General features: G+C 41.9%; 2 protein-coding genes and 1 non-coding gene across 3 annotated transcripts; all 3 read right to left on the bottom strand.

The window, feature by feature from the left end:
• Window positions 1-222: 222 nt before the first annotated feature.
• rps15 (ribosomal protein S15) lies at window positions 223-2,729 on the bottom strand. Its single transcript, XM_010894170.4, has 4 exons — window positions 2,624-2,729; window positions 2,116-2,201; window positions 1,494-1,728; window positions 223-381 (listed from the first exon to the last, which is right to left on the bottom strand). Exons 1-4 carry the CDS (start codon window positions 2,624-2,626, stop codon window positions 268-270), a joined length of 438 nt encoding a protein of 145 aa, XP_010892472.1. The 5' UTR covers window positions 2,627-2,729; the 3' UTR covers window positions 223-267.
• On the bottom strand, window positions 1,929-2,060 carry LOC114838872. The gene has a single exon (XR_003781678.1). It is a non-coding gene; the product is annotated as a small nucleolar RNA SNORA35 (small nucleolar RNA).
• A 2,757-nt stretch (window positions 2,730-5,486) lies between the features above and the next one.
• On the bottom strand, window positions 5,487-11,587 carry cnn2 (calponin 2). The gene is made up of 7 exons (XM_010894179.4): window positions 11,340-11,587; window positions 9,102-9,223; window positions 8,873-8,939; window positions 8,356-8,493; window positions 7,981-8,097; window positions 7,467-7,613; window positions 5,487-6,973 (listed from the first exon to the last, which is right to left on the bottom strand). Exons 1-7 carry the CDS (start codon window positions 11,400-11,402, stop codon window positions 6,674-6,676), a joined length of 954 nt encoding a protein of 317 aa, XP_010892481.1. The 5' UTR covers window positions 11,403-11,587; the 3' UTR covers window positions 5,487-6,673.
• Window positions 11,588-12,771: the final 1,184 nt, after the last annotated feature.

Below are 12,771 nucleotides of genomic sequence, written 5' to 3' on the forward strand. Positions count from 1 at the left end.
TCACAAAAGTAAAATGGTAGTCATTTCTGCCTAGAAAACAAGCGGATGAAAAGAACCTGCTCATACCAGTAAATTACAAATTAGAAACCCATTGGGATTTAAGCAAGACTAAAATCTTGTGGGGTTCACCAATAAGTCCACTTTAAATGAGTTATAAAATGTTTAACCAAATTGATTGTAAGAAGAAAATCATAGTTCAATTCAAAGCCAACAGAGACAACATTTTGTGGGCACCCAAATTTTATTTATACAAAGACAGCAGCCATTCTACTTCAGTGGGATGAAACGGGAAGAATGCGTAGCTCCGATACCGGGGCGACCATGCTTGACTGGCTTGTAGGTGATGGAGAACTCCCCCAGGTAGTGGCCGCACATCTCCGGCTGCAGACAGAAATGTACACGTTAGCAGTGAACAGACGGGCATTCTAACACTTGACTGTGTGAAACGGCAAGAGGAGATGGACAGGTCACAGGGGCTTAATTGAACCCTGGCCTCAGCTGGGGATAGTGCTTTAATGCTTAAGGTAATGCATATCTACAGGAAATTGTGAATGACCGAAAAAAAAGGCAACCCCATGAAAATACCAGAGACTGACCTACCAACAACTTGTACAAATAGCCTCTACACAATTGTTTGATGGATCAAAAAGGCAGGACCACATTTCAGGAATAAAACAAAACCCATTAAAAGAAATCAGCGTGTAAGTATTTCATGGAATTGTGCCACTAGTGTTAGACAGCGGGAACACAAACTACAAAGGATTATAGTGAAGACAGAGGACACACGTGGATTTATAATTACGTAAACTACAATCAGTGTTGTCTAGCTGGAGGAAATTAATAGTTTTAAGTACGTTACAGGACTATAACACTAAAGCATTTCCCCTGTGAAACAAATTACACTGCATGCAGACGGACAACAATTGCACACTTAATCACATGAGGGAATTATAGCAGCAAGTGCTATTGACTAAACATTGTCACTAATAGCATCCTCTGCAGGGGATGGGTGTGTGTAGCGGTCAGGTCTCTATTCCTCACCTTGATTTCAACCTGGTGTGCGTGCACGTGTAGCGGTCAGAGATCTCTATTCCTCACCTTGATTTCAACCTGGTGTGTGTGTAGCGGTCAGAGGTCTCTATTCCTCACCTTGATTTCAACCTGGTGTGTGCGCGCGTGTAGCAGTCAGAGGTCTCTATTCCTCACCTTGATTTCAACCTGGTGTGTGTGCACGTGTGTAGCGGTCAGAGATCTCTATTCCTCACCTTGATTTCAACCTGGTGTGCGCACGTGTGTAGCAGTCAGAGGTCTCTATTCCTCACCTTGATTTCAACCTGGTGTGTGTGTGTAGCGGTCAGAGGTCTCTATTCCTCACCTTGATTTCAACCTGGTGTGTGCGCACGTGTGTAGCGGTCAGAGGTCTCTATTCCTCACCTTGATTTCAACCTGGTGTGTGCGCACGTGTGTAGCGGTCAGAGGTCTCTATTCCTCACCTTGATTTCAACCTGGTTGAAGGTCTTGCCGTTGTACACGCCGACCATGGAGCCAACCATCTCTGGCAGGATGACCATGTCCCGGAGGTGAGTCTTCACCACCTCTGGCTTCTCCATCGGGGGGGCCTCCTTCTTGGCCTTGCGCAGGCGTTTCAGGAGGGACTGCTGCTTGCGGCGAAGGCCACGGTTAAGCCTCCTCCTCTGGCGGGCGCAGTACAACTGCATCAGCTGCTCACTGAAGGAGGGAAAATAGTCATGTTGTAGCCCAAGACTCTGATACACTCCAGCACCGGGTCAAACAGACTACACGCGAGTTCAGTACCACTCCAATTAACCAGGTTCGCCAGAGTCAAAGGGTGCCATGGCTGAATTCAAGTACACACATCACACATAGCTAAGTCATTTTATGAAATGCAAGCATGAATTAAAACAAAACAATGTACCCAACTTTCGAAAGGGTGTGCCAGTCACAGACATCACCCTTCTGCAAGATGGGGGTTCATTTAGCATTGGTATGACAGTTATACCCACGGGATGTTGAGCTCTCACAGACATACCACAATGCAAACAGGAATACAGACACACAAAGCGGCGCATCGATTGGGCTGATTGGTTTACTCACTAGGACATGTCCAGAAGCTGGTCCAGGTCCACACCTCTGTAGGTGAACTTCCTGAAGGTACGCTTCTTCTTGATTTCAACATCCGCCTAGGGAATCGATGCAAAACATGTTGAACACAGTTGACACAAGGCCGACGACTGGGTCATGATGAGTACTGTAACGTGTTCATTGTGTATAAGGAGACACTGTATAAAACGTTCGCGGTGGATATAAAACATTCCTAGCAACTGCCGGAAGGTTTCGTATTGTTACTTACGGAATGTCTCTAAAAGAGAACAAGACTCGGCAAGCAACAAACTAGCATTAGCACTGTAGGCTAAGGTACGAGCTAAAGAAGTTCCAAGCTTTGTGAGAGTATCAAAGTTCTTTCATCCCAAAATGTACCTATATACCAATTTGCTAAGAATAATGGATTGCACTGTATGCGTTAGTAATGATAACATTTTGTAATAAAGTTTAGATGGACGTAGATTGTCATGGTTGGGGTCTTGTAAAATTAGGAACCTACCATCTTGTCTGATGTTCCGGGGAAAAGAACATCTCGAAGTCTCGTTGCACCTAATATCGCGCGACACACAGGGACATCCGGTTATCGATATCCGGTCACACAAAATATTTTCTGTTTCACTCGTGCAGTAGATGGAGGTATTTCACACCGGGAATGAACTGTTCGAAATAATGAGCGCCTTTAGAGTACATTATGACACGTTTACTGTGTATTGGGGTGTTGCTTTCGGTAGACAGACGTTAGGAACAGAATACAGCATTTTAACCTACCTGTAGAAGAAGCTGAGGGAAGTTGCGAGAAAACTGTAACCAGTCTGAAATTCATAGACAGAGTTGTATGGATGCAAGCACTGACTATTAATGGAAATACAATTTTGTTAGCACCCGTTATAAGGTTTATAAAAAACATCATTAATATCAATTAACTGATATTTTTGGTTCTGCTTGGGTTAAACTATCAGTTAAACTAATTAATGTATACTTTATAGTGTTCAAGAATCAATGATGCCAATGAATAAATATCAATTAATAACAGGCATATATGTAGTAACTCTTTAAATTATTTTTGGACATTCATTCATAACGTATCAATTTGCTTCATTAATAAAACTGTTGTGACAAGACTAGAGATTAACACCTTCCTACTTGAACATAAACATCAACTGGCAAAGTCTCAGAGGATCAACTGATGTACAGAGAACAAGGTGATGTGCTCAATTATGGCAATGCTCTCCACAGATGAACATTTACCATACTACCTTCTGGTGGGTTGTAGCACTAGCGTAGCAGTACTTTACAGTTAAAATCAACAGCGGAACAGTAATGTCAATCACAAGTACTATGGAACAGCTGGACTCAAGGTCTGACACATTCAGCCAAACAGTCAGGCAGCTGAGGTGGCCAATGGGGCCACAGTGGTCCAAGTGGTCCACTGCTTAAACCTCACATTGGGTCGTTGAACTCTTTACAAAATCTTTACTGTACATTGTGTAATTTGTTGAGAACAAAATGACGTAACAACAGTCAATGGAAACCAAAATCACCAACCGATTGAGGGCTGGATTCAAACTCACACCGAAAATATCAAAGTGAACAATTGAAATCACAAGCTGTTCCAACTTGCGTGAATTTCCTCACTCATAATGTGACTCTGTGGTGTGTATGGCCCCCACGTGCCTATATGTCCTCCTGACAATGTCTGGGCATGCTCCTGATGAGACGGCGGATGGTGTCCTGGGGGATCTCCTCCCAGACATGAATCAAGGCATCAGTGAGCTCTTGGTCAGTCTGTGGCGCTACTTGACGGTGTCAGATGCATTGATACATAACGTCCCAGAGGTTTTCAATTGGATTCAGGTCTGGAGAACGTGAGGGCCAGTCAATGGCATTAATGCCTTCATCATCCAGGAACTGCTTACACACATTGATCACATGACGCCAGGCATTGTCCGGCACCAGGAGGAAGCCAGGACCCACTGAACCAGTGAAAGTTCTGACAATGAGTCTGATGATTTAATCCCAGTACCTAACAGCTGTCAGGGTACAGTTGGCTAGCACATGGAAGTCCAGCTCTCTTTGTGTACTAGCCTCCTGGTATCTCCTCCATGCTGTTGAGACTGTACTGGGAGACTACCTGTGCAACCTAATGGGCTGCAGATACAACCTCATGCTACCAGTAGTGACAAGGACACTAGCAAAATGCTAAACTAGAGAAGAATCAGTCACGAAGGATAAGGTGGGAGCAATTGTCTGTGGCCACCACCTGCAAAACCATTCTCTTTTTTGGGGTTGTCTTCCTATTGCCTCTTCAGTGCACATGTTGTCACTTTCATTTGCAACAAAACAAGTGGCATTGATTCACAATGGCTTATGGTTTCTAACTGGACAGATTGATATTCCTGAAGTTGAATGTACTTGGTGTTATACTGTGATGATCACGTTCCCTTCATTTATTCGAGCAGTGTAGATCCCACGATCTTTCAGAACCACAATCAAAGTTTTATTGTCAAGTAAGTTTCACAATAAACAAGGAATTTGTTCAGGTAGTGAAAGATATCTAACATCTTAGCCAAACTCATCTTCCCATTTTCCATGGCTCAGCAATTAAAACATAAAAAAATCAAAAGTTAAAATGTAGCCTTCTTTGTTTACTGCCTTTATTTCCTGATTCAGTTGTTCAGGAAACCACAACATCCCGTTGTAACACAAGCTGGCAACAATCGTCTTGGTGCTCAGAGTTGTTGCTGATTTGTAAAACATCTGCACCAACCACAAGTGTTTCCAGGAGAGTACCTTCAGAAATTAGATCTATTGCTAGTCTGGGCTTGTACTTCTGATAATTCATGACAGTGCAGTGAAATGGAAAATAGTCTCACACACACTGATGGCAGTCTTAATATATTATAACACTTCTAAGCATTATCAGTGTACGAGACTATTTTCCATTTAGTTTGATATTTTCCTTTTCTCGCCTCTGGTCATTTCATCTGCGCAATCTGGAGAAATGGAGAATAAAAGTACACATACAAAGGTAGCCAAAAGACACTTTGAACCCTTGGGGGGGGGGGGGGGGGGTGTCTAGTGGCAGGAACTTAGACTGCCCCACATAGCCAACGTCCTTCTCTATTCCATTAGTGACCCAAATGAGTCAGAACCCAATGCCTCCACTATGGAGGCATTTTCCCATACGATTAAATTAGCACAGTAGACTCTAGAATGCGGCCAACAATTGTTTTAGAGACTATTGCTTATGCTAGACAATACCCTAACTAAAGCCACTTGATGTAATGACCGCTAGTCCAACTCAAGTTATGCCAAGCATTTAACTAAGGAGACACCCTTTAATGCAGACAAATTAACCAGGCTGGATTGTATTCATATTTATTGGACTATTCACACATTTTACACCTTGAACAAATGTTTCCATTTGAAATGAAAAGACAGAGTCAAAAAGCAAAAGGCAATAAATGTATATAACACTAGTACAAGCTCATTTCCCTTCAGAGTCTGAATACAAAATACAACATGTATAAATAATCACTTAAAGTTCAAATGTTAGAATGTTTTTGGTCCCCTTATCAGTGAAACATTAAAGAAAAACTAACAAAAATCCAGTATCCGGCTTGGAATATTGAAAGCCTTAAAGTTATGCTTTTTCAAGATACTCCAATAAAAAAAATAATAATAATTGAAATCTTGGCTCCAGTAGTTCTGGTTATGCATACAAAGGAAATATTTCCTCTACAGAAATGATGTGGTCAGCAGACTTCAAAAAGGAAGAATTCTGTCCCACAAATACATTTTCTTTCCTCGGTCTGAAGTTACTACACAACACCTTGTCTTTTATAGTACAAAGTACAAAATACTGAACAGATACAACACATTCATGTTGTAATTCACATCATTTAAGATACATGTATATAGTTTACATAAACAATATGACCATTTGGTATATATATAAATACAAGCATTGGAAAAATTCCATCTACAGATTAACTGAAATTAGACTTAATTTAAAAGGTCCATTTTCTCCTAAGAATTTTATATCAAAACATAGGATATTAAAATGTTTGAATCCTAAGAGATTCCAGGCAATATTTCCTTTAAGTACTGGCTTATTTTAACTTTTGCAAAAGTTAATTATGTAAAAATGTACAAATCTACATTTGTTGGCAATTATAGAGGGAAACTGGCAGTTTTGTTGTTTTCTCCATTAAGCACCCCACAATGTCTACACCACCATCTTGTCTCTCTCAAAGCCTCTCATTTATCAAGACAGGAGTGTAATTTGTGGTGAACACCCACCGGTCTTAATCAACGACAGGTTAAAAGTCAGGATTCTACATAAAAACATGTTCAAATGGACCCACCAATCAAGAATCAAGAACGGTCTCGCCAAATGCAAACAGGAAAATAAAAAAAAATTATAATAATCTTATAGGCTCACCCACTAACTGAGAATAAGATTCAGTTTCAAATTGCAGCTAAAAACAAAATTACTAAGAAGCCCTCCTTTAAGCTTCTTCCATTTTCGACACCAACAACATCCTTCTCAATAATCGGTCCCCTCTTCTTGGTACATTGGCACTGCGTCCTCTTTGAATTCTTGGTAACCCTCATCTTGGTAGTCAGGCACATAGTCGGGCCTGGCTCCGTTCTCCACGTCCTCACCCTCATTTTTGGGGCAGTATTTGGCATCGTAAATCTGACGACCGAGGCCGAAGTTCTGCCCACTCTGGTTGGCCCCTGAGTTGGAGCCCATCTGCAGGGACATGGTGCTGTTGTCACATTTGTCTGTGCCCAGCTTCTGGTCATAGATGGCACGGCGGGTGCCTGGGGCGGTCATACCAGCCTAGAAAGCAGAAAGATGTGTTAAAATGCAGACATTCCTCTGAATAGACGACTCATTAGTAATAGGTATTCTACTGCTGTGGTTAGGTCTCGTTATCAGTAGGAATCAATTTTAGGACATGGTAAGGGTTAAGTGAGAACTATCAGAAACAACTACAGCACAGGTGAGTCTAGTTATTTTTTGTATGAAAAAGATACAGTATGACATTTGATAGCTCGCATGCAAGGGTTACACTCATTTCAACTCTTGAAACTAGAGAATTTGCAGGACAAATATTCTGATTCACATTAACAGACAATGAATACAGTATGAGCTGTACCAAAATACTGATGTTGGGAGCTGACAATCTCACATTAGACTACTAGTGTGCAGCTGAAGGAGCGTATAGCAGTAGGTCTTGGCTCAGGCCCAGATCACCAAACATGTGCCTATTGAATCATAACACTGCATAATGAGGCAAAGTCTCCCCACCCCAAAAAAGTAGGCATCTTACTTGGCTGGCGCCCTTGTTAGTGCCCATTTGTAGACTGATGGTGGAGTTGTCCATTGGTGGTAGGATGTGGGCCTTGGGGTCATAGAGATGCCGTCTGGTGCCATACGCATTCATGCCTGCCTGGCTGGCGCACTTATTTGTCCCCATCTGCCGAGACACACCGATGGCAGTTGAAGAAAATGGCAGAAATGAGAGAGTAGATAATTTAAAACCACTAATAGATTCTGTTAGACAGACAATACCAGAGTGGATGTAATTAGGTGAAGAAAGAATTGTTGGTGCAAATAAGAAGCTTTATTAAGTGGTAGGAATCGTCGCTCTAACCCTTAATGCCGGTCTTTAATAATCCAATCCAACTAATCCAAACAAAACAAAATGTATGCTACGATTAAATTCAATGGACATTTTAAAAAGATCAAAAGCAATTCTACCAGTCTGTTTTGACAATAGGCTGTAATGATTTAGCCTTTTTAGCTAACATTCTAGTCAGCCCACTGGGAAAATGCCCTCATACCTGTAGTCCGATGACACACTGTCCAGCCTTCATCTTCTCATCATCAAATAGCCTCTCCTGTTTGTCGGCATACTTCACCCCGATGTCCACACGGGACTGGCAGCCCTTGGTCTTGGCCTGCAGAGGAAAGTGTTCAGGATATTTGTGGTCACAACACTATTCTGGATGATAACAACTGGATCACAGCTCAGTTCTGACATCGTGTTGAAGAAGGGGCACCATGTTTATTTCAGACATGTCTTTAGTCAGACATGAACAACACGATATCAAACCATCTATACACAAATTCACACAAGTTTCCGGTAAGCAGAAATACAGAAGTGTCTGTTCTCATAAGTTATGCAAGCTAAACATGTTATGTTGAGACAGTGTTACCGTGCCAGCGAGAGACAGCAGCGTGCTCTGGACCTGGGTCATGTTCCCATTCTCAAACAGGTCATTGGCTTCAAATATATCATGGGGCTTCAGGCCATACGTCTGGATGGCTTTTATGAAGTTGGTGATGTTCTCTAGCTGGAAACAGACAAGGGCATATGCGGACACCATGAGCAAAGAACTCAGTAATGACCTGAATGTCCAATATGGGAAGTTATAACCATAGTGGTTAACAAAAAGGAATAAGCCATTTAGATTTCAACAAAAAAAGGATCTGTCACACACTGACTTAAACTCTCCTATCACATTCTAACCCATGTACTCCTATATGCTCACTGATTGAAAGAAAATTACACCTTTAATAGGACTCTGCTTTTCTGATATTTAAAAAGAAAAAAACCGCTCAGTCAACACAATAGCACAGACCTGTTCTCCAACTGTCAGACAACTTTGCGACAGTTAACGTGACAGTACATGTTGGCTCATGTAGTGACACTCCATATGGACGGAGACTCACCTGATGCCAGTTCATGGAGGACTTGTTGATCTTTTTCACAGAGCCAGGTTGAAGTTTGTTGATCAACCTAGGGAGGAGGTTTGGCTTTCTTAAGAGTGCAGAAACATACAAGCAACCGAAACAGCCAGGAGACTACGACTTTGGTTAAACCAAATGTATAGCTTTGTCAGTCAATAAAGAATTCTGTTACGCACAATGCATTGGACCCAGCCTCCACCCAGAAACTTACTCGCACAAGATGACACCGTTTTTCAGACCTTTCTGGAAGTCCTCCCCGATGACACATCCGGTCACATCCTCAATCCAGACCCTCAGCTCCTCCTCTCTCTGAGGGTCATACTTTCCTGCAATCTGGAAGGGGAAAAGTTCATCACAAACCAAACAATAACAACAGCCCTTAGAAGTAACAACCTCAAACACGCCAACTCTCGTTGGTTACGTCACAATTCTCATGGTGAGGAAGGTCAACTTCACACAACAGAACATGCGTTAAGTGGGTGCTATCCGGTTTTTGAAAGACTTTGAGCACTGAAACCTGGCAACATTGAGAAATCCAAGAGATCTTTGGATCCTACCATGAAAATAAAATGCCACACTACTGTATAACATTTAGTTATATTTATTTTTCAAAGCCCTATATTTTCTAAGTAAATGTAATTCCTCAACATAAAACGTGGAGTGAAACTTCAAGCACATCTAAATAAAATACTTTTGGTTTGACTTCCTGGGAAATCTGGTCCTCTCATTATATACACTTCGTTTAACTGTGCCTAAATTAAAACCGTGACCGCTTTAATTGCCCACAAGACATCTGAAAGATGTCATTTTTAGACTATGCTTAAGTCAAGGAATCCATCCCGTGGTCATGGGTAATGATACTACCAGGACAGTTAGCTGAAGGAGTTTAAATTAAATGAACAAGGACCATTCCTTTCTTTAAAAATGCATTAATAAAATTTGCTCTTGTCTGGAATTGAGCAACTATGTGTCTGGGTAAACCATAATGCTGTGGGCCTATAGCCAAGGAGCAAAAACTCCTTGAATAACTTCTCACGTTGCTTTCTGACGTCACCTAAGACAGGAAATTCCAGAGCAAATGGACATCCTTCATTGGTATAAGAGGAAACCGACGGCTTTACATCAGCCCAGCGGTGCATGTGTCCTAAGGACCAGTGGAGGAATGGTGGACCCTTCACCCATATAAGGACTCAGCCAAGGAATCCAGATATTCAAGCAGCTGGTGGTCTGCAACATACATAGCTGAAGTCTCGAACACAGGACTTGAGAATGTTTTGAGTCAGACACTTAACCCTGGGGGGGGGGGGGGGGGGGGGGGCAACTGTAAAGGCTGGGGTTGGAGTTGAAAGGGTCCCTTTTGCAGATCATTTCAATTACTGTTCTCATGTTACACTGTTATTAGCCTACACAGAAGGTTGTTACACAGAATTCACAAAGTAAACGTCCGATGGAACAATGCTGTACTATTAGAGAGGGTTCGTGTTTTTAAATTGACAATGTGTAAGTTCCTCTGTGCAAACTTGCAAATATCCCCATTGGTCATTAGTGCTAGACAAGTATCCAAATCGTCACTGATTCAAATCCCAGAGACAAGGTGACAAATCAAGGTGCCATCGAGACAGGCACCTAACCGGTTCCAGAAACCGCAGCCTATTTGCCCTGTTACAGCAAATCCGTTTCAGTTGGTGTGTGTAAATTACCCACTACATTTGCACGTCACCAAGGCCGCAAACAAAATCCACCCTGCCAAGTTGTTTTCATGACATGACCTCATAGGATAGGGGCCGATAGAGACATTGGTGAATGAAATACCACACAAAAGAAAATAATATGTTTCCTATGTAGCTAAACTGAATGTAGAGATTACAAATTGCCACAAGGACATTTACGTTGCCAATACGGGCAACGCCCATGTTCTTTTAAAGCGCTCCACCAAATGAAACCAACATGAAAGATTTGCTTATCCTTCAATGTCAAAGCAAACAGTTATCAAATAGATATACACAGTGCTAAGCTGGAAAAGCATAATACAATGAACACGTTTCTAATGCATTATTAAGGCAATTCCAAAAAGTCCCCATGTTGCCAGTTCCGCGTAAACTTCTCGTTTAGCATTACATCTTAGCCTACGTAGGCCAAAATACCCAGTCGCAATAAGTTGAACAGTACACCCAGTAGAGTGTTCCATGATAAAACTCTGCGTATGTTACAGTTAAACTGGGATGAAATTATCCACTTCTAGTGTAGTTTAGGAGCGATAAATTAAAGCGGACTCAAGTTCCGACGTGAAGGCGCCTCTTTTGCATCTGACCGATTTCATCAACAAAATGATAACCCGCGTAAACATAGGGCATATGAAATTGTGTGAATCCATGTAGTTGAGGGATATTGTTTGGGTCTTCAAATCTGTCAGGCAGGTAAATAATTTAGATTTTCCGGGAAAACTTACCTTGCTTTTGACTTCCGCAGAAAACCCGTAGGCAGGACCTCTGTTAAAAGATGCGCCAGACATGATTATAAACTATTTACTGTGGTTTTAATAAGTTACTTAATCACTCTATTGGGGGAAAGAAGTTTATTATATTTGTATCTTCCAAACTAACTCCGGAGTGCACTAAATACTTCCTTTCTTTTTGTGGCGACCAATAAAAACGCTTAAACGAATTTGTACGCTTCGTTAATCCGGCTATAAGCTCCACCTTTCTCTTTCTCTAGTTCGTTGTGATTGATATCAAAAAGTCCTTATATGGAAGGAAAGTCCCAAATTCCTGAATGGTGGGAGTAGGCCATCCCATGGTCCCACCCCGCGTTCCAGACGTGCAGTTAATTAGTTGAGTCACCGTCGGGAACTGTCGGAGGAATTACCTAAGTGAAGAAAAAAAAACCATCGAGCTACTACATGAATGACGTAATGATACTATTCCTAAATAAAACAAATGGGCTGGTTTCGCGGACACGGATTATGCCAAGCACTGGACAAAAAAATCTAACTCGAGATTCTCCAGACAATGTCCTCAAAATCTGCCCTTTGTGTTGAGGAACCCTGGACAAGTGTTTTGGCCTTTTATGGAATTTTGAGAACGTTAATAACCTCAGCCAATGCTACATCCAAATGAGAAAATGACAAAAAAAATCATAATCTAATTTAGCCTATTAGACAAATTATCAAGAAATCATGTCACAACATGGTTACTTATTTTTGCGACAATAACTGTAGCGTCCTTAGTATAAAAGTTGAATCCAACCGTTTCACTTGATTGGTTCAATGTTATACACAACACAAAGAGAGCAGGGTGTAAAACGAACGGGTCCGGGGACAAGGTGGCATCTGGTGAAACAGGTCATATATGTTCCATAGCTCCAGGCAGAAAAAGCTTTATCAGCAGCAAACCCGGGTCCTAACTCCGTTATCAGGGCTGTGGAGTCCGGGGTGGTGGTGAGGTCGTCCATGTGCCTTTCCTTTGCTGCTGCATCCATGCAGGATGGTGTTGGCAGAACGCAATAACTCGGTCATTGCCCTCGGGCAAGAAAAGGGTGGGAAAACCACAGGGCCATGAATCTGGTATATGAACCACAACAGAATTAAGAGATGAGTGATTAATCGAATGCCATAAAGGCAACAGTTTCGATTTGGACCAGGGATCGGGGCCTTGTCCGGCTGATGTCTCGGTGCGCCTGGAGATTGATGTGCCTCCGGAAAATAACGTGTAGTTAAAATACGTGGCCATTTGCATTTTCTTGCTATGTGTATGTATTATGTTGCTTAATTTAATTTAAAAAAGGATCACTTCCCTAGTTATTGGCGAGTTCAGACACTGGCTTTTGAGGGAAGTGACGTAGGACCAATTATGCTTCTTAAGGATAAGTCGTGGTGTCTCCAC

This window comes from Esox lucius, chromosome 3 (genome assembly GCF_011004845.1).
Source record: "Esox lucius isolate fEsoLuc1 chromosome 3, fEsoLuc1.pri, whole genome shotgun sequence".
Classification (NCBI taxonomy): Eukaryota; Metazoa; Chordata; class Actinopteri; order Esociformes; family Esocidae; genus Esox; species Esox lucius.